The following is a 17,070-nucleotide window of genomic DNA, read 5'->3' as shown; positions in this document are numbered from 1 at the left end:
TGTGGGGCTAGCCTGGACTACATGAGACTGTGTCTCAAAAAAATAAAAACAAGGAAGTCCAGTAAAGTTGAATTTGACATTTTTGCCCGATTTGGGTTTCTTAGTGGTGTGTGTGTCTAGTGTCTTCACTCTCAGTCTGTTCCACACAGGCTGTTATCTGTGTTAGACTCTAGGCTTTGAGTGGGGTGCAGGGACAGCGGTGTGGGGAGCCAGACCTGCAGTGCAGAGGTCATGTGACTGCCCCGTCTGTGGTGGAATGGGGTCTCTGAGTGACAGGAACCCACAGTGACATATTGTGAAGGCTTATGACTCAAGGGTCAATGCCATGTACTATCCACTCATTCATATATCTCAGAACATTTTAGAAATATTTATTTGGGGGGCTGGAGAGAGGTCTCAGGGGTTAAGAGCACATGCTCTTGCAGAGGACCTGAGTTCAATTCCCAGCACTTAACTCAGAGGCTCACAACCATTTGTACCTCCAGTTCCAGGGAATCCAACACCTTCTGCTGACCTCTGTGAGCACCAAACATACATGTGGAACATGCATACCATGCAGGCCATACATCCATACACATAAAATGACAACAATAAATTAAAAACCATTAAAATAAACAATTACTTAAAGTCTCCTTAGGGGGTCACACTGACGATAAGAGGCAGTACCAGGAGGGGCAGGGCTTGATCCTCAAGTCACATCTTTGACACTGTGTCTTTGGAACTGGGAGCGGGATGGATTTTATCTTTCCTGTTTTGAGCCTTGGTGAGGCAACAGGTTGGGGTGTGGGGCAGGGGTGGGGACAGGCTATCAGGGACGACAGTAACTACAAGGTTCTTCTTTTGGACACTTTAGCAACTTCCTGTGACTCTTGAGAAAGGACAGGTGTCACCCTTTTCCCCTGAGGTGTGCGGCCTCCAACCTAGGCCTGTGGTCGCAAGGCCTAGGGCTCCAGCTCAGCCGAAGCAAGTTAGAAACCAGAGCCAGTCTGCTGATCACTGGGCACGGGTGGATGCTGAGTAAGTGGCCTCAGGAAGAGAAAGCTGTGGGCCTGGCCTTGGGTCTCCCATGGAAGGATGCTGGTGGCAAAGTCTCATCAAATTCACATGCACTTGTTACAACATTTCCCTCTGCCACCCACAGCAGGAACTAAGGTTTCAGAGGCTACCAGGATGTGACCCAGGCCATATCTGGGGTACCAGGTATGCTGCTGTGGGGAGCATCCTCTAGATACAAGCATGCCCTCACACCATGACTAACCTGGAAACAGCCTGGTCTGGTGGCTCCTTGTCCTACACACTCAGGGACTCCTCAGCCACCCAACATCCTGTCATCTAGGACTGTCTTCTCTCTACTCCAAAGCAATTCCAGAATCCTCACTTTCAGCCTGCCTAAAGAGGCCCTCTCCAGCCCTGCCAGGCCTCAGCCAGCTGGCCCTCTAACCTCCCAGACCATTGTCCTGTCCTATCCTGACTAGGCTGGCTGGATGGCTTTCATCTCCTCTTCCTCCTCCTTTCCTTGTTTTTAATTGTGTACCACATGTGTGCAATCCCTGTGGAGGCCTGAAGAGGGCGTCAGACCCCCTGGGACCTGAGTTATAGACTTGTGAGCCTCCACATGGTGCTGGGAATCAAACCCAGGTCCCCCTGGAAGAGCAGCCAGTGATCTTAACTGCTGAGCCATCTCTCCAGCCCCCTGACCAGGCCCTTTCTCTACCCTCAGCTACCATCCTCCCTGAGCCTCCCAGCCCTGGTTCCTTACTGAGGGTTGCATCCGCCACCCTCCGTCCTCACACTCAATCCTGCCCAGATCACTCCAACCCATAGGCAGCTGACAACTCTGCCTTTCCTTGGCTCTACCCGAGCCTTCCCCAACACCTCTCTCCATCACCTTCCCACCTCACATTAGCAAACAACCAAATCCCTGTCATTAGGAGGTGCTGACCGGACACTGGCTCTACAGTCCCCCGAGGTCATTCAGATTTCCCCGCCTGCCTGACGCAGCAGCAGATGGACCACCTGGGAGAGCCACCATGCTGCCCACCATCCAAGATGTCACCTGTCCTGCCTCTCTGCCCCAACCTCATTACAAGAGGGATGCTGGGCATAGAGAAGGCAGGCACAGGGAGGCCTGAGGAGATGGAGGTAGAGCTGAGGGGGCTGGCCTGCTTTCTGGTTCCACTCAAGGTGGGGGCCTGTGAAGGAGGCCCCATCTCAGTTCTGCTGAAGAAGCAGAGGCAGAGGGTGGAGCAGGTACCAGACATAGATCTGGAGGGTCAAGATGAGAGACAAGAAACAGGGACCACTGGGCTCTGGGAGCCTGGCTTTGCTCAGACAGAGCAGGGTGGGACTGCTCTGCACAGTGCCATGGGGAAGGGGAGGCAGGATCAGATAGGGATGGGGAGAGTGGGAGGGAGGGGGGAGGAGCAGCCTGTGAGGGTCAGAGGGGGCATGTCTGCTAGAGTGCGGCCAGCAGGGACAGACCTCAGAGATGCTCCATGGCCATAGCCCGAAGCCCCAGGAGGTGTGAGGCAGCCGGGAGGTTTCTGCTCTGGTTTCTGGCCTTGGCCCCTGGTGGGTGGTGAAAGCCTTCCTCAAGGAACCCAGAATAGAGCAGCTTGCCCATGAAGAGCCGGCTTCTGCTCATGGCAGTGCTTAGTGTCAACCTGAGGTGCACACCTGTCGTCCTTGGGAGGTGGAGGGAGGAAGATCAGGGGTTTGAAGCCAGTTAGGCCTGCACTGTGAGTGAATTTTCCCGGGCTACAGACTGAGAACTTGTCCGAAAAAGCAAGGCCAGTGGTTGGAGCTCTTAGTAGATGGCTCAGGGCTTGTGTACAAGCAGGGACACCAGAGTTGGGATGACCAGAACACAGGTGGGCGTGGCCGATGCCTGCAAACCCAGCTTTGGAAGAGACCAAGGTTTGATCCTTGCAAACCACGAGTTAGGAGACAGCAGATACCCACAAGTTGTCCCTTGACACACGGTACATGAGACACATGTGTTTGCTTTAAATAAGGAAATGGATTCAATTGGCAGAGACCGGAGGATTGTTGAGGATTGTTTCTTGTCAGAAAGAAAGAAAAGGAAGGAAGGGAGGGAGGAAGGGAGGGAGAGAGGGAGGGAGGGAGGAGGAAGGAAGGAAGAAAGTAAGGAAAAGAAAGATAGACTTGGTTGGTTATATGTTATTTCCAATGAAGAATAGTATGTGTTTTATTATTATGTGTAAACTTTTAATCATCTTCTGTGTTAGCAAAACATTGTATGTATGTGTGTGTCTGTGTGTGTGTATATGGGTGTGAGTGTGTGTGTGTGTGTGTGTGTGTCTATAAAGTCCCTTGCTGACATTTCCAGAGCACCACCGGCAGACATCTTGGCTGAAGAGATGTCTTGACTCCGGATAGGTTCTAGAAGGGGGGAGGCTTCTCAGGAGAGAAGAGACCTGTAAGTGGGGTTCAGTGGAGGGACTGCCCTGAACTGGCTCAGAGATGGGGTGCGGGGGGTTGGGAGTGGGGGGTCTTAGAACAGCGGGGTTGGTTGGAAAAGGCAGGCAACTGACCCACCTCCCACCATCTCCATCAAGTTGGATAAAGATGTTTTTGAAAGCAAGAAATGAAGAGCTGAGGAGGTTTGTCTGGGCAGCCATGGAGCGGCCAGGAGGAGGCAGGAGGGCACAAGGAAGAAGAAATGCAGTTTGCACAGTGAGAACCAGAGTGGACAGCAGCAAACCAGAGCCCCAGAACGCATCTAGATCGGGGTTTCTTTGTTAATCCCGAACAATCCTGGGTGGAACTCAAGGTTTAGAAAACTTAGGCATCATTCATTCAGGACCCTCTAAGGCAACCGTCTGAGCGGGGATCTGTACGTAGACAGCCTGGCAGTGCTGAGCAGACTGACTGCACACAGGTGCCTTGCTTCCCGGCAAAGTCCAGGCTGACACACACTCCAGGACCGGGGCTTGCCAGAGGAAGCGTGGTCGGTCACATGTTGAGGTTTGGGGGCATTGATAGCACTGAGAAAGCCACTCCAAGTCTCAGGCTCCATCTGCCACCTACTTCCTGTCACCTGAGGCGCTGAGCACAGCGCCATGCCCGGGGACTTTACAACCAATGGTGCATGCATTTATTTATACATCACCGTGTTATTTTGTAACAGTTCATCATTATTGCAAGTTTAAGAAGCAGGTGACGGGTTAGTGATTTACAACACTGCCCTGCCCCTTAGAACATCCAGCAAGCGCTACCCTGTTTCATGGAACCCAACTGATCCCCCGCCAGCTGGCTTGGGCAGTTTTTCAAACTGGTAGGGACCCACTGGAGCATTGGGAGATTATCCCAAGTGTCATTATCAGGATTTGAAAAAGCCAAACAGAAGCTGCTAGGTCATATGTTTCCATATTTCATGGAACCAGTTGTTTGTGTTAGGCAACATGTATATCTTTTTTTTTTTTATGTGTATTCATGTTCCTCTGTGTATGTGTGTATACATGTATGTATAGGTTATCTCAGGTATCCTTCTTTAGGAGCCATCTACCTTTTGTTTTTAAAAGATTTATTTTATTATTTATTTATTTGTGTGTGTGCGTGTGTGCGTGCATGTGTGTGTGTATGCGTGCACATGCCCACATACAAGTGCCCATGGATGCCAGAAGAGGGCATGGGAGCCCCTGGAGGTGGAGTTCCAGGCGGTTGTGAACCATCCGACAGAGGAACTGAACTGTGACTACGGAGGAGAGCCAGGTGCATGCCTGGGCACGCTAGCTGAGACCGAGGCTGAGCATGGCTGGAAATGGAGAGGCAGTGGCCCCTAGGTGTTCTGTGGGAAGCAGGGGAGTCATGCAGGTCGTCCACAGCCCCTCCGGTGACTTCCGAGGGAAGCATCGGTTTGCCTGGAGGCAGGGATCTGCTCACCCGCGTGACTGGGGAGAAGAAGAAGGCTGAGAAAGTTGTCCTGTCTGGTGAACCTCGAGCCATCTAGTGCAGAAGGCTCATGGGTGAGAGAGACAGGCTCTTCAAAGGTTCTGTTCAAGTAGAGAGGGTTTGTGGGGATAAAGAGCCTTGGAAACATCGAGCAGAAGGACACTGGAGGCTTAAGTCCCTGGAAGATGACTCTGGGCGGGGGGACGTTTTGGTGAGAGAAGCCAATGACAGTGGTGGGCTCTGGAGTAGCCTGGACTAGGACAGAAGGGATGTGGAGGTGTGGAGGGAGGGAGGCATAGCAGTGACCCAGGGGGTTGTGGGAGGCGGGGACCCTGCCAGCTGGCTGAGGCTCACAGGAAGTTGAGAGTACCAGGGAGAAGAAACGAGCGTGTTTCCTGTATAAAACACCACTTCCAGATGGACATGCCAGTGGAAAGCTGGGGCAGGAGAGACTAAGGAGAAGTGTCCAGAGCCCAGCAAGCTGACGGCTGGGTCAGGAGCTGTGGCCTGAAGGGCTGCAGGTGCCGTGGGAGGCCACTGGTGTCCTTGGACACAGAAGCCAGCAGCGTGAGTGAGCAGGGAGGCTGCGCCCCGAACACAAGGCATCTTGGTGACCTGATGCTTCTTCCCCGCCCAGCAGATCCAGCCTTGTATCCTGGCACACTGGCTTGACAAGATGGTTCAGGCTGTACCGTGACCTTGTAGTAGGACCATTGCCATGCCGTGGCCCCTGGTGAGACTGCTGGAAAAGAAAGGAAAGAGTCCACCCTTGTTCCCCGAGATGTAGGATCCAGAGGTCCATAGACTAGTGCATGCCATTTGGATAGAGCAAGGGACTTATGATGGAGGATCTGGGGGTTCAGGAACTGAGGGTACAGGAGAGGGCCCCAAACAAGCAGCTGAATAGAAGCTACAGGGTGGAGATAGGGGCCTGGGGTGGTGGAGGGAGGAGATGGGGCAGGTTGCTGGCTATCCGAGGCAGAGTCCAGGATGCAGCAGGAACCTATTCAGGATTTTATTTATTTGTTTGTTTTTCGAGATTTTGGCTTTTGAGGGCTTCTCTGTGCAACAATCCTGGCAGACCAGGCTGGCCTGGAACTCACAGAGATATCTGTCTCTGCCTCCCAACTGCTGGAATTAAAGGCATGCGCCACCACTGCCCAGCTGCCAATTCAGAATTTGCTAGGCCGATCAGGGACCTGAGATACTGCTGAGACCACTTGTCCCCAAAGCAAGCTGCCAAGGGAGTTGGTCAGGAACACAGTCAGTCAGTAGGACCTGGATAGAGGGTCCCTGCTTGCTTTTTTACTTTTTAAGAATAGCCCTTTATATTAATTTAGTGTGCTGGTGGTGTGAATGCACATACCTTTGCACATGCATGCATGAGTCAGAGGTTGACCTGGGGTGTCTTCTGCAGTTATTATCTATTCTTTTTTTTTTTGTTTTGTTTTTTGTTTTTTGAGACAGGGTTTCTCTGTGTAGCTTTGCGCCTTTCCTGGATCTCGCTTTGGAGACCAGGCTGGACTTGAACTCACAGAGATCCTCCTGCCTCTGACTCCCGAGTGCTGGGATTAAAGGCGTGTGCCACCACCGCATGGTTTCTATTCTTTTTAAAGATGTATTTATCTGTCTTCATGTGTTATGGCAGAGTGTATGTATGTGCACCACACGCATGCAGGTCAGAAGAGGGTGCTGGATCCCGTGGAACTGGAGTTACAGATAGCTGTGAATAGCTGTGTGACTTCTGGGAACCCCAACCTGGGTCTTCTGCATGCTCAGTAAGCACCCCAAACCACTCTCTCCAGCCCCATTATCTTACGTTTAGAGACAAGGCCTCTTGCTGAACCTGGAGTGCTCTGATTTGCCTGCTTGTCTGTGAGCACCAGGAGTAGGCCTGCCTCTACCTCCCCAGTTCTGAGATTACAGGTGAACGCCACTGTGCCTGGCATTTTTGTGGGTACCAAGAACCAGAACTCAGGTCTTTATGTTTGTGCAATAGGCGCTTTACCCACTGAGCCTTGCTCCTCACTTGTTTCTATAGAACTTTTTCTTATTAGAGAATATATTCAAATAATATACACAGAAGAAAACGAATATGAGCCGTGGTTCTACCGCTTCCCGCCCCCCACTACCTGAGTTATTGTTTGGATGTATTTTTCTGTGCTCACACACACATTTTCCACCGGACTGTCTATCCAGGGGCTAACCCTCTCCCCCAGAGTCTTCCTGTCTGCTGGGTCCACAGTTACGGATACTCCTGTAGCCTTTCTCCCAAGACCCCTTACCACACGGTCGGCTGAGATAAATAAAAACAAACTCAACGTTTTTGTTTACGGTGTACTCAGCGCATAGTTTCAGTGTTTTGTCTGTTTGTTTGAGACAGGGTTTCTCTGTGTAGCCCTGGCTGTCCTGGAATTCACTATGTAGACCAGGCTGGCCTCGAACTCACAGAGGTCTGCCGGCCTCTGCCTCCTGAGTGCTGGAATTAAAGGTGTTGTGCTCCAGTATTCCCAGCATAACTTTTCTTTATTTCTTCCTTTGACACACTGTCTCACTGTGTAGTTGAGGTACAGGCCTGTGATTTTCAATCCTCCTGCCTCAGCTTCACTGCGTGCAAGCCACCATGTCTCATCAGTTTCTCTTTTAAAGGGCCTTTGATTTTTGGTGATCTGCAGTGATCTTGCTTGATTCCTGGAATTGCCGTCACCTTGCCCAGAGTCTCCAAGCATCTGTGTGTAATGAGTCTTTGTCCCTCCAGCCAGCTCCCAAATAACTATACGGAGACTTGTTAATTATGAAAACTTCACCTTAGCTTAGGCTTGTTTTTAACTAACTCTTTTTTTTTTGTTGTTGTTGTTGTTGTTTTGTTTTGCTTTTCGAGACAGGGTTTCTCTGTGTAGTTTTGGTGCCTGTCCTGGAACTCACTCTGTAGACCAGGCTGGCCTCGAACTCACAGAGATCCGCCTGACTCTGCCTCCCAAGTGCTGGGATTAAAGGTGTGTGCCACCGCCACCCAGCTTCAACTAACTCTTACAATTTAAATTAACCCATTTCTATCAATCTACGTTCTGTCATGTGCCGCCCATTCTGCTTCTTCCCCGTCTCCTCACATCTCTCTCTTGCACACATCTCTCGAGTGAGCACGCTCCTAGATTCATCGCCTACTTGTGCTCTTTCTGCCCGGAAGTTCCGCCTATACCTCCCGCCTAGCTATTGACCATTCAGCTTTTTATTATACCAGTCACATCCATACACCTTCACACAGTGTACAGATATCCCACAACAGCTGTGGCTTCTTTTCCTCTCTCATCTCTCTAGATTCAGAGAAGCTGGCTTGGTGTCTGCAATCTCACTTGCTCATGAGCTCCTAGAGGCAGGCAGGTGTGGGTTCCTCAGAGACAGGCAGGCTGGGCCTCTCTCTCTCTCTCTCTCTCTCTCTCTCTCTCTCTCTCTCTCTCTGTGTGTGTGTGTGTGTGTGTGTGAATGTGAGTGTGGAGTGGAATGGAGCCACAATCTACCACCGCCCGTCACCGGCTGCACTGTAGACTCATCTTATGCTTACGGTACCTTACAATACCTTATAGTACCAATCACCTGGAGATTTTCACACATTCTCCCAGATGCCTAAGGAGAGGTCACTCTGTCATGCTAGGGAAGATGCCCCTTCAACTACTCCGGCTCCTGTGATGGGAAAGAGCTGGGTTGGCAATACATTAAAAAAAATAGTGCCCTGTGTGAGGTACCTTAAATGCTTTTGTTGTTCACCACTCTGGTTAGCATTAACAGCAATTAAAACAATTTGGGATCAGTACAAAGCTGCCTTTGAGGTAGGTTCCCACATGGCTCGCCCTAAGCCAGGCTTTCTAGTATCCTAGAAGCCCACTTTGGACATTTCTCGATCTGTGTATCTTGACTACCTGGGTATTTCCTAAGCTGCAGAGACCTCTAAGGAAGTGGTTTTATGTCCCTGAAGCTGTGTGGACCTGTTTTTTAAGTCTTCCCAAGCTCATTTGGGTGGGTGAGATGCAGGGCGTAAGAGAGGGAAGGAGGGGGGTCTTCAGGATCTTTCCTGGATGCTGCTGCCTGGCCAGGCAGAGCCCTTGGAACTTTGTGATTCTGAAGGGTGAAGGGCAGAGGGCAGAGGGCAGAGGGCAACCATAATGGGAGAAAAATATGGAAACTCAGTGTGAGGGCCTGAACCTGAGAAGGAGACTGGGAGGCCTTCAGGACACTTCAGTGATCTTCATATTTGATTGATAGATAAAGGCAGGAGAGAACCAGTTTTGGTAACTTGAATTCCTAGGGGTTAGTCAGCAGATTGTGCCTATCAACCTATTGGCTGTTCCTAGTCCTGACCCCAGATCCAAGGGCTCACAATGAAATGGGGCCTAAGTCACGGCTCCCCATACGCTCAGGTGGTGCCCCGTGGATCAGTGACTCATTCCGCATGTCATGCTGCCAGTGTGCTGGATTGGCAGAGGCTGCCACGCTGGACCATTTCCAGAGGCAGAGCTCCTGGGCAGTGGTGGAGGAGGGCAACCAAACCAGAGAGGAGGTTCCAGAACCAGTGCTCAGTGGCATTTGGTGAGGACTGAGCAGAGACACTCCCTGTGGGGAGCTTGGCATGGCCCCAAAAGGCAGACATGAGAGCCATCTTGCCACGTGTCTTTGGCCCAGCTGTTGTGAGTGCTGGGCAGTTCCCGCCCGGTGGTGGCTCAGTGTTGAGGAACCTGCCTTGGAATTGCTAGTATGCCTGGCTTTGGTTGACACCTTCCTGGATCCCGGGGTCCCAATCTGAACCCCTAGCTAGATTATTGGGTTGAGCCAGGGTCTCATGTATCCCAGACCGGTCTTAAACTGTGTAGCTAAAGATGACCTTGAACTCCTGATCCTCCCGCCTCTACCTCCCAAATTCTGGGATTACTGGTGTGATTCCACCGCACCTGATTTATTCGAAACGGGGGATTGAATTCAGGGCTTTGGATATGTAAGACAAGCACTCTACCAACTGAGCTGTATTCCAGGCCCCCAGCTACATTTTGGTGTCAAAAATCACCCCCTCATTTTTCTTTTCAGCTAGAAGACCTGATGTTACAAGCCTCCCGAAGCAGGGGCCAGAAGGGGGGGGTGCTGTGGGTGATTCTATTAGGAGCTCTGCCAACCCCTGCAGTTCACCCCCTGCAGTTCACCCCCTGCAGTTCACACCCCATGCAGTTCACACCCCATGCAGTTCACACCCCATGCAGTTCACTCCCCCTGCAGTTCACACCCCTGCAGTTCACACCCCTGCAGTTCACACCCCCTGCAGTTCACACCCCATGCAGTTCACACCCCTGCAGTTCACACCCCATGCAGTTCACACCCCTGCAGTTCACTCCCCATGCAGTTCACACCCCTGCAGTTCACTCTGCAGTTACACCATGCAGTTCACCCCTGCAGTTACCCCTGCAGTTCATACCCATGCAGTTCACACCCATGCAGTTCACACCCTGCAGTTCACACCCCTGCAGTTCACACCCCTGCAGTTCACACCCCCTGCAGTTCACTCCCCATGCAGTTCACTCCCCCTGCAGTTCACACCCCTGCAGTTCACACCCCGTGCAGTTCACTCCCGTGCAGTTCACACCCCTGCAGTTCACACTCCATGCAGTTCACACCCCTGCAGTTCACACCCCATGCAGTTCACTCCCCGTGCAGTTCACACCCCCCCCAGTTCACACCAGTCCCAGGACAGGGCCTTGGGGCCAGAGAAGGTTTGTGCAGGGTACAGCAGGCAGATAGGAGCCGTTGCCCTCTGTGTCCAGTGCCCAGAGGTAGAAAGAATGGAGCGCCTCGTGTCATTGGCCTCATGGAGGAGGAAGGAACCCAGGACAGGATGACCCACTTAAAAACCGGCTCCTTTCAAAGCGGCGTGCCTGTGACTAGGGGCTGCTTTAAGTGGGTTAGCTCACATGCATACGTTGGTCTTAAACTCTTCAAAACACAGCTGTTAAACATTGGCATTCTGTTTTCATTAGCTTGTAAGCCTCAGCCATGGGGACCTGCCTTGTTTTCTGAAACAGCAAGTATGCCTAGAGGCTAATAAACAGCAGGTGCCTCCAATAAAAAGCTCTTAATTCTCCCTATAAATGGGAGTGTAGACATGAGAAAGAAAGGACACATTTGAATTCTAGTGCTAAGTACCACTTCTCAGAGCCTGCATCTGAGAAGGCGGTGTGTACAGGATGCATGTATGGTGTGTGTAGAGCATGTTTCCGTAGCTAGTATCTATGTGTGTAGCAGGGAGTGTGTGCACACACACGCACACGTGTGTGAAGAGAAGGATCCGTCATTGGATAGGACAACATGATGAGAGCAAAAACAGCCACGGCGTTTGCAGGGCCTGGTGCAAAATGAAAGCAGGTGCGAAAATCTCAGGCTGGCCAGGCGGGGACATGGAACCAAGCCCAAGCTAGAGCCAAGTCCGTGAAGCCCTCCTGGGAGACCCGCGAAGAAAGCTCCGTTCCCATCTCTCTTAGCTCTTCCGTGCTGCCCTGAAAAGTTGTGAGTTGCAGTCTGCCAGGAGCCCTGCAGAGCCGAGCACTGCCTTGGCCTTTCCCGTGCCTTGTCTTCGAGGCCAGGCCCCGCACAGAACACCACCATTCCTAAGGTGGTGCTTGTCCTGGGCTCCTTGTCCAAGGAACAGCCTCCATCTCTCTCTTGCCTGCGTGCTGTGGAGGCCCAGGCCTCTCTCAAGCCTCTGCCAGTTCCCTTGGATGTTACCAGGAATCAGGAACCATTCAGAGGCTCAGGTGCTGAGGGTGGTGGTTCACATGACCAACCCTGTAGATCTGAGGCCAGCCTGGGCTCTACAGTGAGTCAGGACAGCCTGGGCTACAGAATAATAGCCTGTCTCAGAAAGAAAACAAATAAATAAACCTATCAATAAAAACAGGATTGAGTATCTCCACTTCCCACCAAGGCCTTCAGGGTGACCCAGCAACTCGGCCCTGGGTTCCCGTCAAGCTGGCAACTCCTCTGTGGAGAGAAATGGCCAAGTGAACCAAGAACTGGGGCAGAATCTACAGGAGGGGGTGGAGGGCGGAGGCTCCCTGTGCCCTTCCTGTTTATTGTCCTGGTCTGCCTCTTCTTGGGTCAAATTCAGGGTGCCTGCTTCAAAGTACACTCAGAGGTACTCACAGGTGATAATGAGGGCGTTCCGCCCTAGCCTCAATACCTATCTATACTGGTCAATAATTACACTTGATGTCCTGGGTTCTGGGAGGAGTCTGTGGCTCTCACCTTCCCTGGTGGGTTTAGGGTCTCAATACACCACTAGCACTCGCCACCCCCAAGTCTCCAGTTTTCAGGGTGCTCCGGGTGTGGGTACCTAACAAAAGCTGAGGGCTTGAGAACTCACTTCGGTCATGTTCCCATGACTAGCCAGGAATGGGTCCTGCGTTCAGCTAGTAGTCACAGAAACCATGTGGCTCTGGGCAAAGGAACTGGCCACTGCACAGAAGCCACCTGCCACAAGCCATGGCCACCCAAGCACAGAGACTAGGAAAGCACTTAGGGGTCTGGGGTGGGGTCCTTTACAAGGTCCAAGTGGTGGGTTGAGTGTGGGGATGGAGACTGACTTGAATTCATGCAGGGGTTAATCAGTTTTCAAGGGGGGGGGGGAATCCAAAATTGGCATTTGCCAATTTTTGTGGTATCATTATTCTACTGAATCCAATTTCAAGCTACGGATCCACTTAGCAAGCAACTCAGAAACTTCCTGGACCTTTAATAATCATCTCTTGCTTCACTATCTGCCATGGCCATTGCCCTGTATGGAGGCCATCAATAGCACAAGCCCTCCGGTCTTCAGGATGGCCTCCCAGCATCCCGACCATCCGGTCTTCATCTGTACCATGCTGCCCTAGTGCTGGACCAGGAGATCTGTCTTCCACATGAGGAAGTGTGGTCTGAGAATTCTGTCTCAGACATCTCACAGCTTTCCACCTGGACGCATGCCTCCTTCAGCCACATCCTCACTCATCCCCACTTCCAGGGGACCTGGTGTGCAAGGTTATGAATCCTGGGGGGCTAGGAAGCCACAGGGTCAGACCTCTGGTCCCTGGGACCACACTCATCCCCAGGGCCCCAAGTCCACCCATAAGCATCTCTTTGCACAAGGGGCTTTCTGGTCCTGTAGATGGCTGGGCCCTGTCTCTGGACACGTGTTGTTCATTGCATAATTAATTGTCTTAGAGACCCACCTTCTCCTGATACCTTTCCGGCAATCCATTCCACTCCCTTGGGATCCTGGTATGCCACCTTGGCTCCACCTCAGCTGGGCAGCTGTGGTGAGCCATGTTGACCAAATGCCATCTCTGATGGCTCACCGTGTCAGGTGGAAGATGTTGAGGGGCTTGCAGAGTGGCGGGGACCCTGGGGACATACAGAGGCAGGACAGAAGGCTCAGCTAGGTGCTGAGTGATGGACCGTCTAAGGGGAGAGGCAGGGGCATGCTCTCAGCCAGACACAGCAGCCACAGGTGCCTGCTGACCTATCTTGATCTCCCTTCTTGAATCTCTCCTACTCCGTGACTGCACACAGCTGGGCCATCCTGTGTCCCAGGATACGTTTCTAGAGGAGCAGAGGCAATCATGAATGTCAATGTCGTGTGCTCCAGGCTTGGTGCATTGCGGGAGGACTTGGGAACAAGCATAAGAGAGTACAGAACACAGGTTCAACCAGAAGTATGCCCTTGTGCCAGGACAGCGTAGAGGGCTCCTTGGAGAAGAAGACATCTGAACAGGGCCATAAAATTGGGACCCTAACTCACATACCAACTTGAGCCCTTGAACCCACAGGTTTGCTCTGGGGTTGTTGGAGGCACAGACAAGTCTGTTCATGATCCCAGCAGTGGAGAGGATAAAGCGTCATCATGACAATCTTCTCTGGCCAGAGCCTCCCAGGTCCTCTCCAGGGGCATGCCCCATAAGGCAAATGCTCCCCACTGAGAACAAATTAGTAAGGTTCTCGGTGGTGTTTCAGATGAGGCGTGTGTGAGAGCAGGGTTGGAACACTAGGGGAAGGGACCCTTGGAAGGCCTTCTAGAAGGCAAGAAAGGGGGGCAGGGAGGGAAGATACTGTACTCAAGGGGCTGGGGACATCACTCCAGGAAGTTCAAGATTTGTGCCCACTTACTTCTGGGTCTTCATGAACCCATAGGCTGAGGTCTCACCCCATAGTGGGCCGATTCTGAATTAGAAGTGGCTGGTTACAGAAATGTGCACAGTAAAATGTGTTTATAAAAAATCATTATGTAAGGTGGGAGGGTTCTAACTCACATAGAAACAATTTCTATCCATGCTTGTGAGGGTGTACTTCTGTGATCCCAGCCCTCAGGAGGGTGGGGCAGAACAGCTGTGAGTTCAAGGCTAGCCAGGGCTACACAGGAAGACCCTGTCTCAAAAAGGCAAACTAAAGAGATAGATGACAGAGAAAAATATAGCTAGATAGATATATGATTGATAGAGCTTGGAGACAGATAAAGATACAGATAGGTAAATAGATAATAGATATAAATAGTAAGTATGTGATTGATAGATGGTGGAGACAGCCAGCCAGATACAGTTAGGTACATGAGAGATGATAGCTATGTGATGGATAGATGATGGAGACCGACAGGTAGACAGAGATGTAGATGGGTGGGTAGAAAGGCAGATGATGGACAGGTGATAGAGACCCATGATAGACTTGAGATTTCCTGACTCTGGAATCCCCTCTGTTTCCCTCTCCGGGGAACCTTACAGGATCCACACTTAATCTAGAAGGCCTGAGTCACCTCATCGGTGCGGACAGTGAGAGATCAGTAGTACAGGCGCATTCTCTTGACCACCCCAAGCAGTGATTGGGTGAGGCCAACCAGGTCCCCTCTTCTGAAGCTTCCGTCTCCCCTTCTCTGCCTAATGATAAACAGTGGAATGTCATCACATCTGTGTCCTCATCTGGGTTATTCTGGGACACAGGCTGGGGAGGGTCCCACAGCCCTGTCCTCACAGCCCTGTCCCCACAGCCCTGTCCTCACAGCCCTCTCCTCTGACTGAGACCGCCTTTCTCACCAGGTGGGCTGGTGTCATGTGGATGGGTACTGAGGGTGAGGCACTCATCCTGCTAGTCAGGCAAGATGCTGGCGCGAGGGCGGGACCAGGGGGCGGAGCTTCTAGAACAAAGGAGAATGAGGAGCCTGGGGGCCCAGGCTGGGCATCAAAAAGGCCGTGCAGAACGAGCAGAACACAGACAGCCTGCCTCTGTGCCCAGCTGCCAGCCAGACACCCCGTACACCTGCTCCCCTCACCTTGCCCAGGCTGGGCAGGTACAAAGCCCCGCCGACAGAAGCCTCGCTATCCAGCGTGATTGCGCCCACACTGCTCTGCGCCTTTCTTTACTTGGCTTGTGTTACTGCTGAGCTTCCAGAAGTGAGCGGAGGGATGGCCACCGGCAGAGGCAGAAGCAGCGAAGGCCGGGAGCATGCCTTCATCCCAGAACCTTTCAATGGGGCTAACGTAGCCCCCAGCCTTTGGCTGCACCGCTTTGAAGTCATCGATGACCTCAACCACTGGGACCATGCCACCAAGCTGCGGTTCCTGAAAGAGTCTCTCAGAGGAGATGCCCTGGACCTCTACAATGGACTCAACCCCCAGGCTCAGGGCGACTACAGTATTGTGAAGGAGGCTCTTCTGAAGGCTTTTGGGGGCTCCGGGACCACCCACAGCCAGAAACCCAGAGAAATTCTGTTTGCCAACAGCATGGGTAAGGGCTACTACCTTAAAGGGAAGATTGGTCACGTGCCTGTAAGGTTCCTGGTGGACTCTGGGGCTCAGGTGTCTGTGGTCCACCCAAGCTTGTGGGAGGAGGTCACTGATGGCGACCTGGATACCCTTCGGCCTTTTGAAAATGTGGTCAAAGTGGCCAATGGGGCAGAGATGAAGATCTTGGGTGTGTGGGACACAGAAGTGACCCTGGGCAAGCTGAAGCTGAAGGCAGAGTTTCTGGTGGCCAACGCAAGTGCAGAAGAGGCCATCATCGGCACCGACGTCCTGCAGGATCACAACGCGGTGCTGGACTTCGAACACCGCACCTGCACTCTGAAGGGGAAGAAGTTCCGCCTGCTGCCTGTCGGGGGCTCCTTGGAGGATGAGTTTGACCTGGAGCTCATTGAGGAGGAGCCTTCGGAGGGCTCCTATTAAAGCCCTTTCCTTCTCCCAGCATTGGTTGGGGGGACCCTGTGTTGGGGGGAGCGGATGTCCTCAGGAGATGTCATTGGGCCTGGTCAGTCTTTACATGTGTTCTCAGCTTCTCTCCTTCTGCAGGAGCCTTACCTTGCCCCTCTGGGGGAGGGAGGGCAGCTTGGTGGTCTAGAGCGGGGTCTACAAAGACCTTCAAGGCTGGCAGAAGTTTCCAAGGAGGTTAGGACTATTAGGTCCCCTGAAGTGTGGCTCAGTCACCTTCAGGTCCCCAAGCCTGCTCAGTTGAGTGTGGTGCTGGCTAAGGCCCCCATGATCCAGCTCCTTGGAGGAGAGTGACAGCTCTCTGGACTCCTCCCCATGAGTCCTCCCAACGGCACAGTGCCGTTCCCTCCTTGAATGTTACTTCCTCGAATCCCATGGAGCCTGCATTAATGATTCAATTATTTCAAAACATCAATAAAGATCTGTTCATGGAAAAAAAGAAAACATGTCATGTGCTTAATAGTTGTGACAGAGACAGATGGGAGTGGGAAAACATGAGCATTCCCTGAGTGCTTGGCCTGGGGAGACAAAAGAAAGTACCAACAGGTCTTGGGTTTTCTAAGGTGGACTCAACTGCAGCTATTTTAACTTCTAATTCCTCTCACCCCTTCTAGCTACTGCTGATTCCTCCCTTTTAATCTGCAAAAATTTTGCACAAAAATTGTCCCTAGTGCCCAAAAGTGACCCAAGACTATTTTGTGAGGTGTTTAGCTTGGATATCAAGAAGTTTCTGCCAAGCAAGTAGGTTTAGAGTGGTGCCCAGGGAACCAGACTTGGAGGTAGAAAATAAGGCCAGGAGACAGGCATGGGCATGTGTGGGCAGCCCTGGGAAGGTCTGGGACTCCGGCAACTAGGGGAAACTTGGCCATGAAGGAGTAGCTTGTTCCTGGGA

The 17,070-nt window shown here is 52.0% G+C and overlaps 1 protein-coding gene across 1 annotated transcript; it reads left to right on the top strand.

Moving 5' to 3' along the window:
• Positions 1 to 9,361: 9,361 nt before the first annotated feature.
• Asprv1 (aspartic peptidase retroviral like 1) lies at positions 9,362 to 16,622 on the top strand. Its single transcript, XM_037204314.1, has 3 exons — positions 9,362 to 9,498; positions 10,328 to 10,527; positions 15,133 to 16,622. The coding sequence occupies exons 1-3, from the start codon at positions 9,362 to 9,364 to the stop codon at positions 16,134 to 16,136; spliced, it is 1,341 nt and encodes a 446-aa protein (XP_037060209.1). The 3' UTR covers positions 16,137 to 16,622.
• The last annotated feature ends 448 nt before the right edge of the window (positions 16,623 to 17,070 follow it).

This window comes from Peromyscus leucopus, chromosome 3 (assembly GCF_004664715.2).
Source record: "Peromyscus leucopus breed LL Stock chromosome 3, UCI_PerLeu_2.1, whole genome shotgun sequence".
In the NCBI taxonomy this organism is placed as follows: Eukaryota; Metazoa; Chordata; class Mammalia; order Rodentia; family Cricetidae; genus Peromyscus; species Peromyscus leucopus.
The sequence above is the reverse complement of the archived record's forward strand: the minus strand, read 5'-3'. Positions and strand labels throughout refer to the sequence as shown.

Excerpts from the sequence above, each read along its gene's own strand:
- Asprv1 (XM_037204314.1), top strand. The coding sequence starts at position 9,362 with ATGTCATGCTGCCAGTGTGCTGGATTGGCAGAGGCTGCCACGCTGGAC. Across the intron at positions 9,499-10,327 it reads CCAGTGCTCAGTGGCATTTG|TTACACCATGCAGTTCACCC; the intron begins GTGAGGACTGAG and ends TTCACTCTGCAG. Across the intron at positions 10,528-15,132 it reads ACCCCGTGCAGTTCACTCCC|CCTGGGGGCCCAGGCTGGGC; the intron begins GTGCAGTTCACA and ends GAGAATGAGGAG.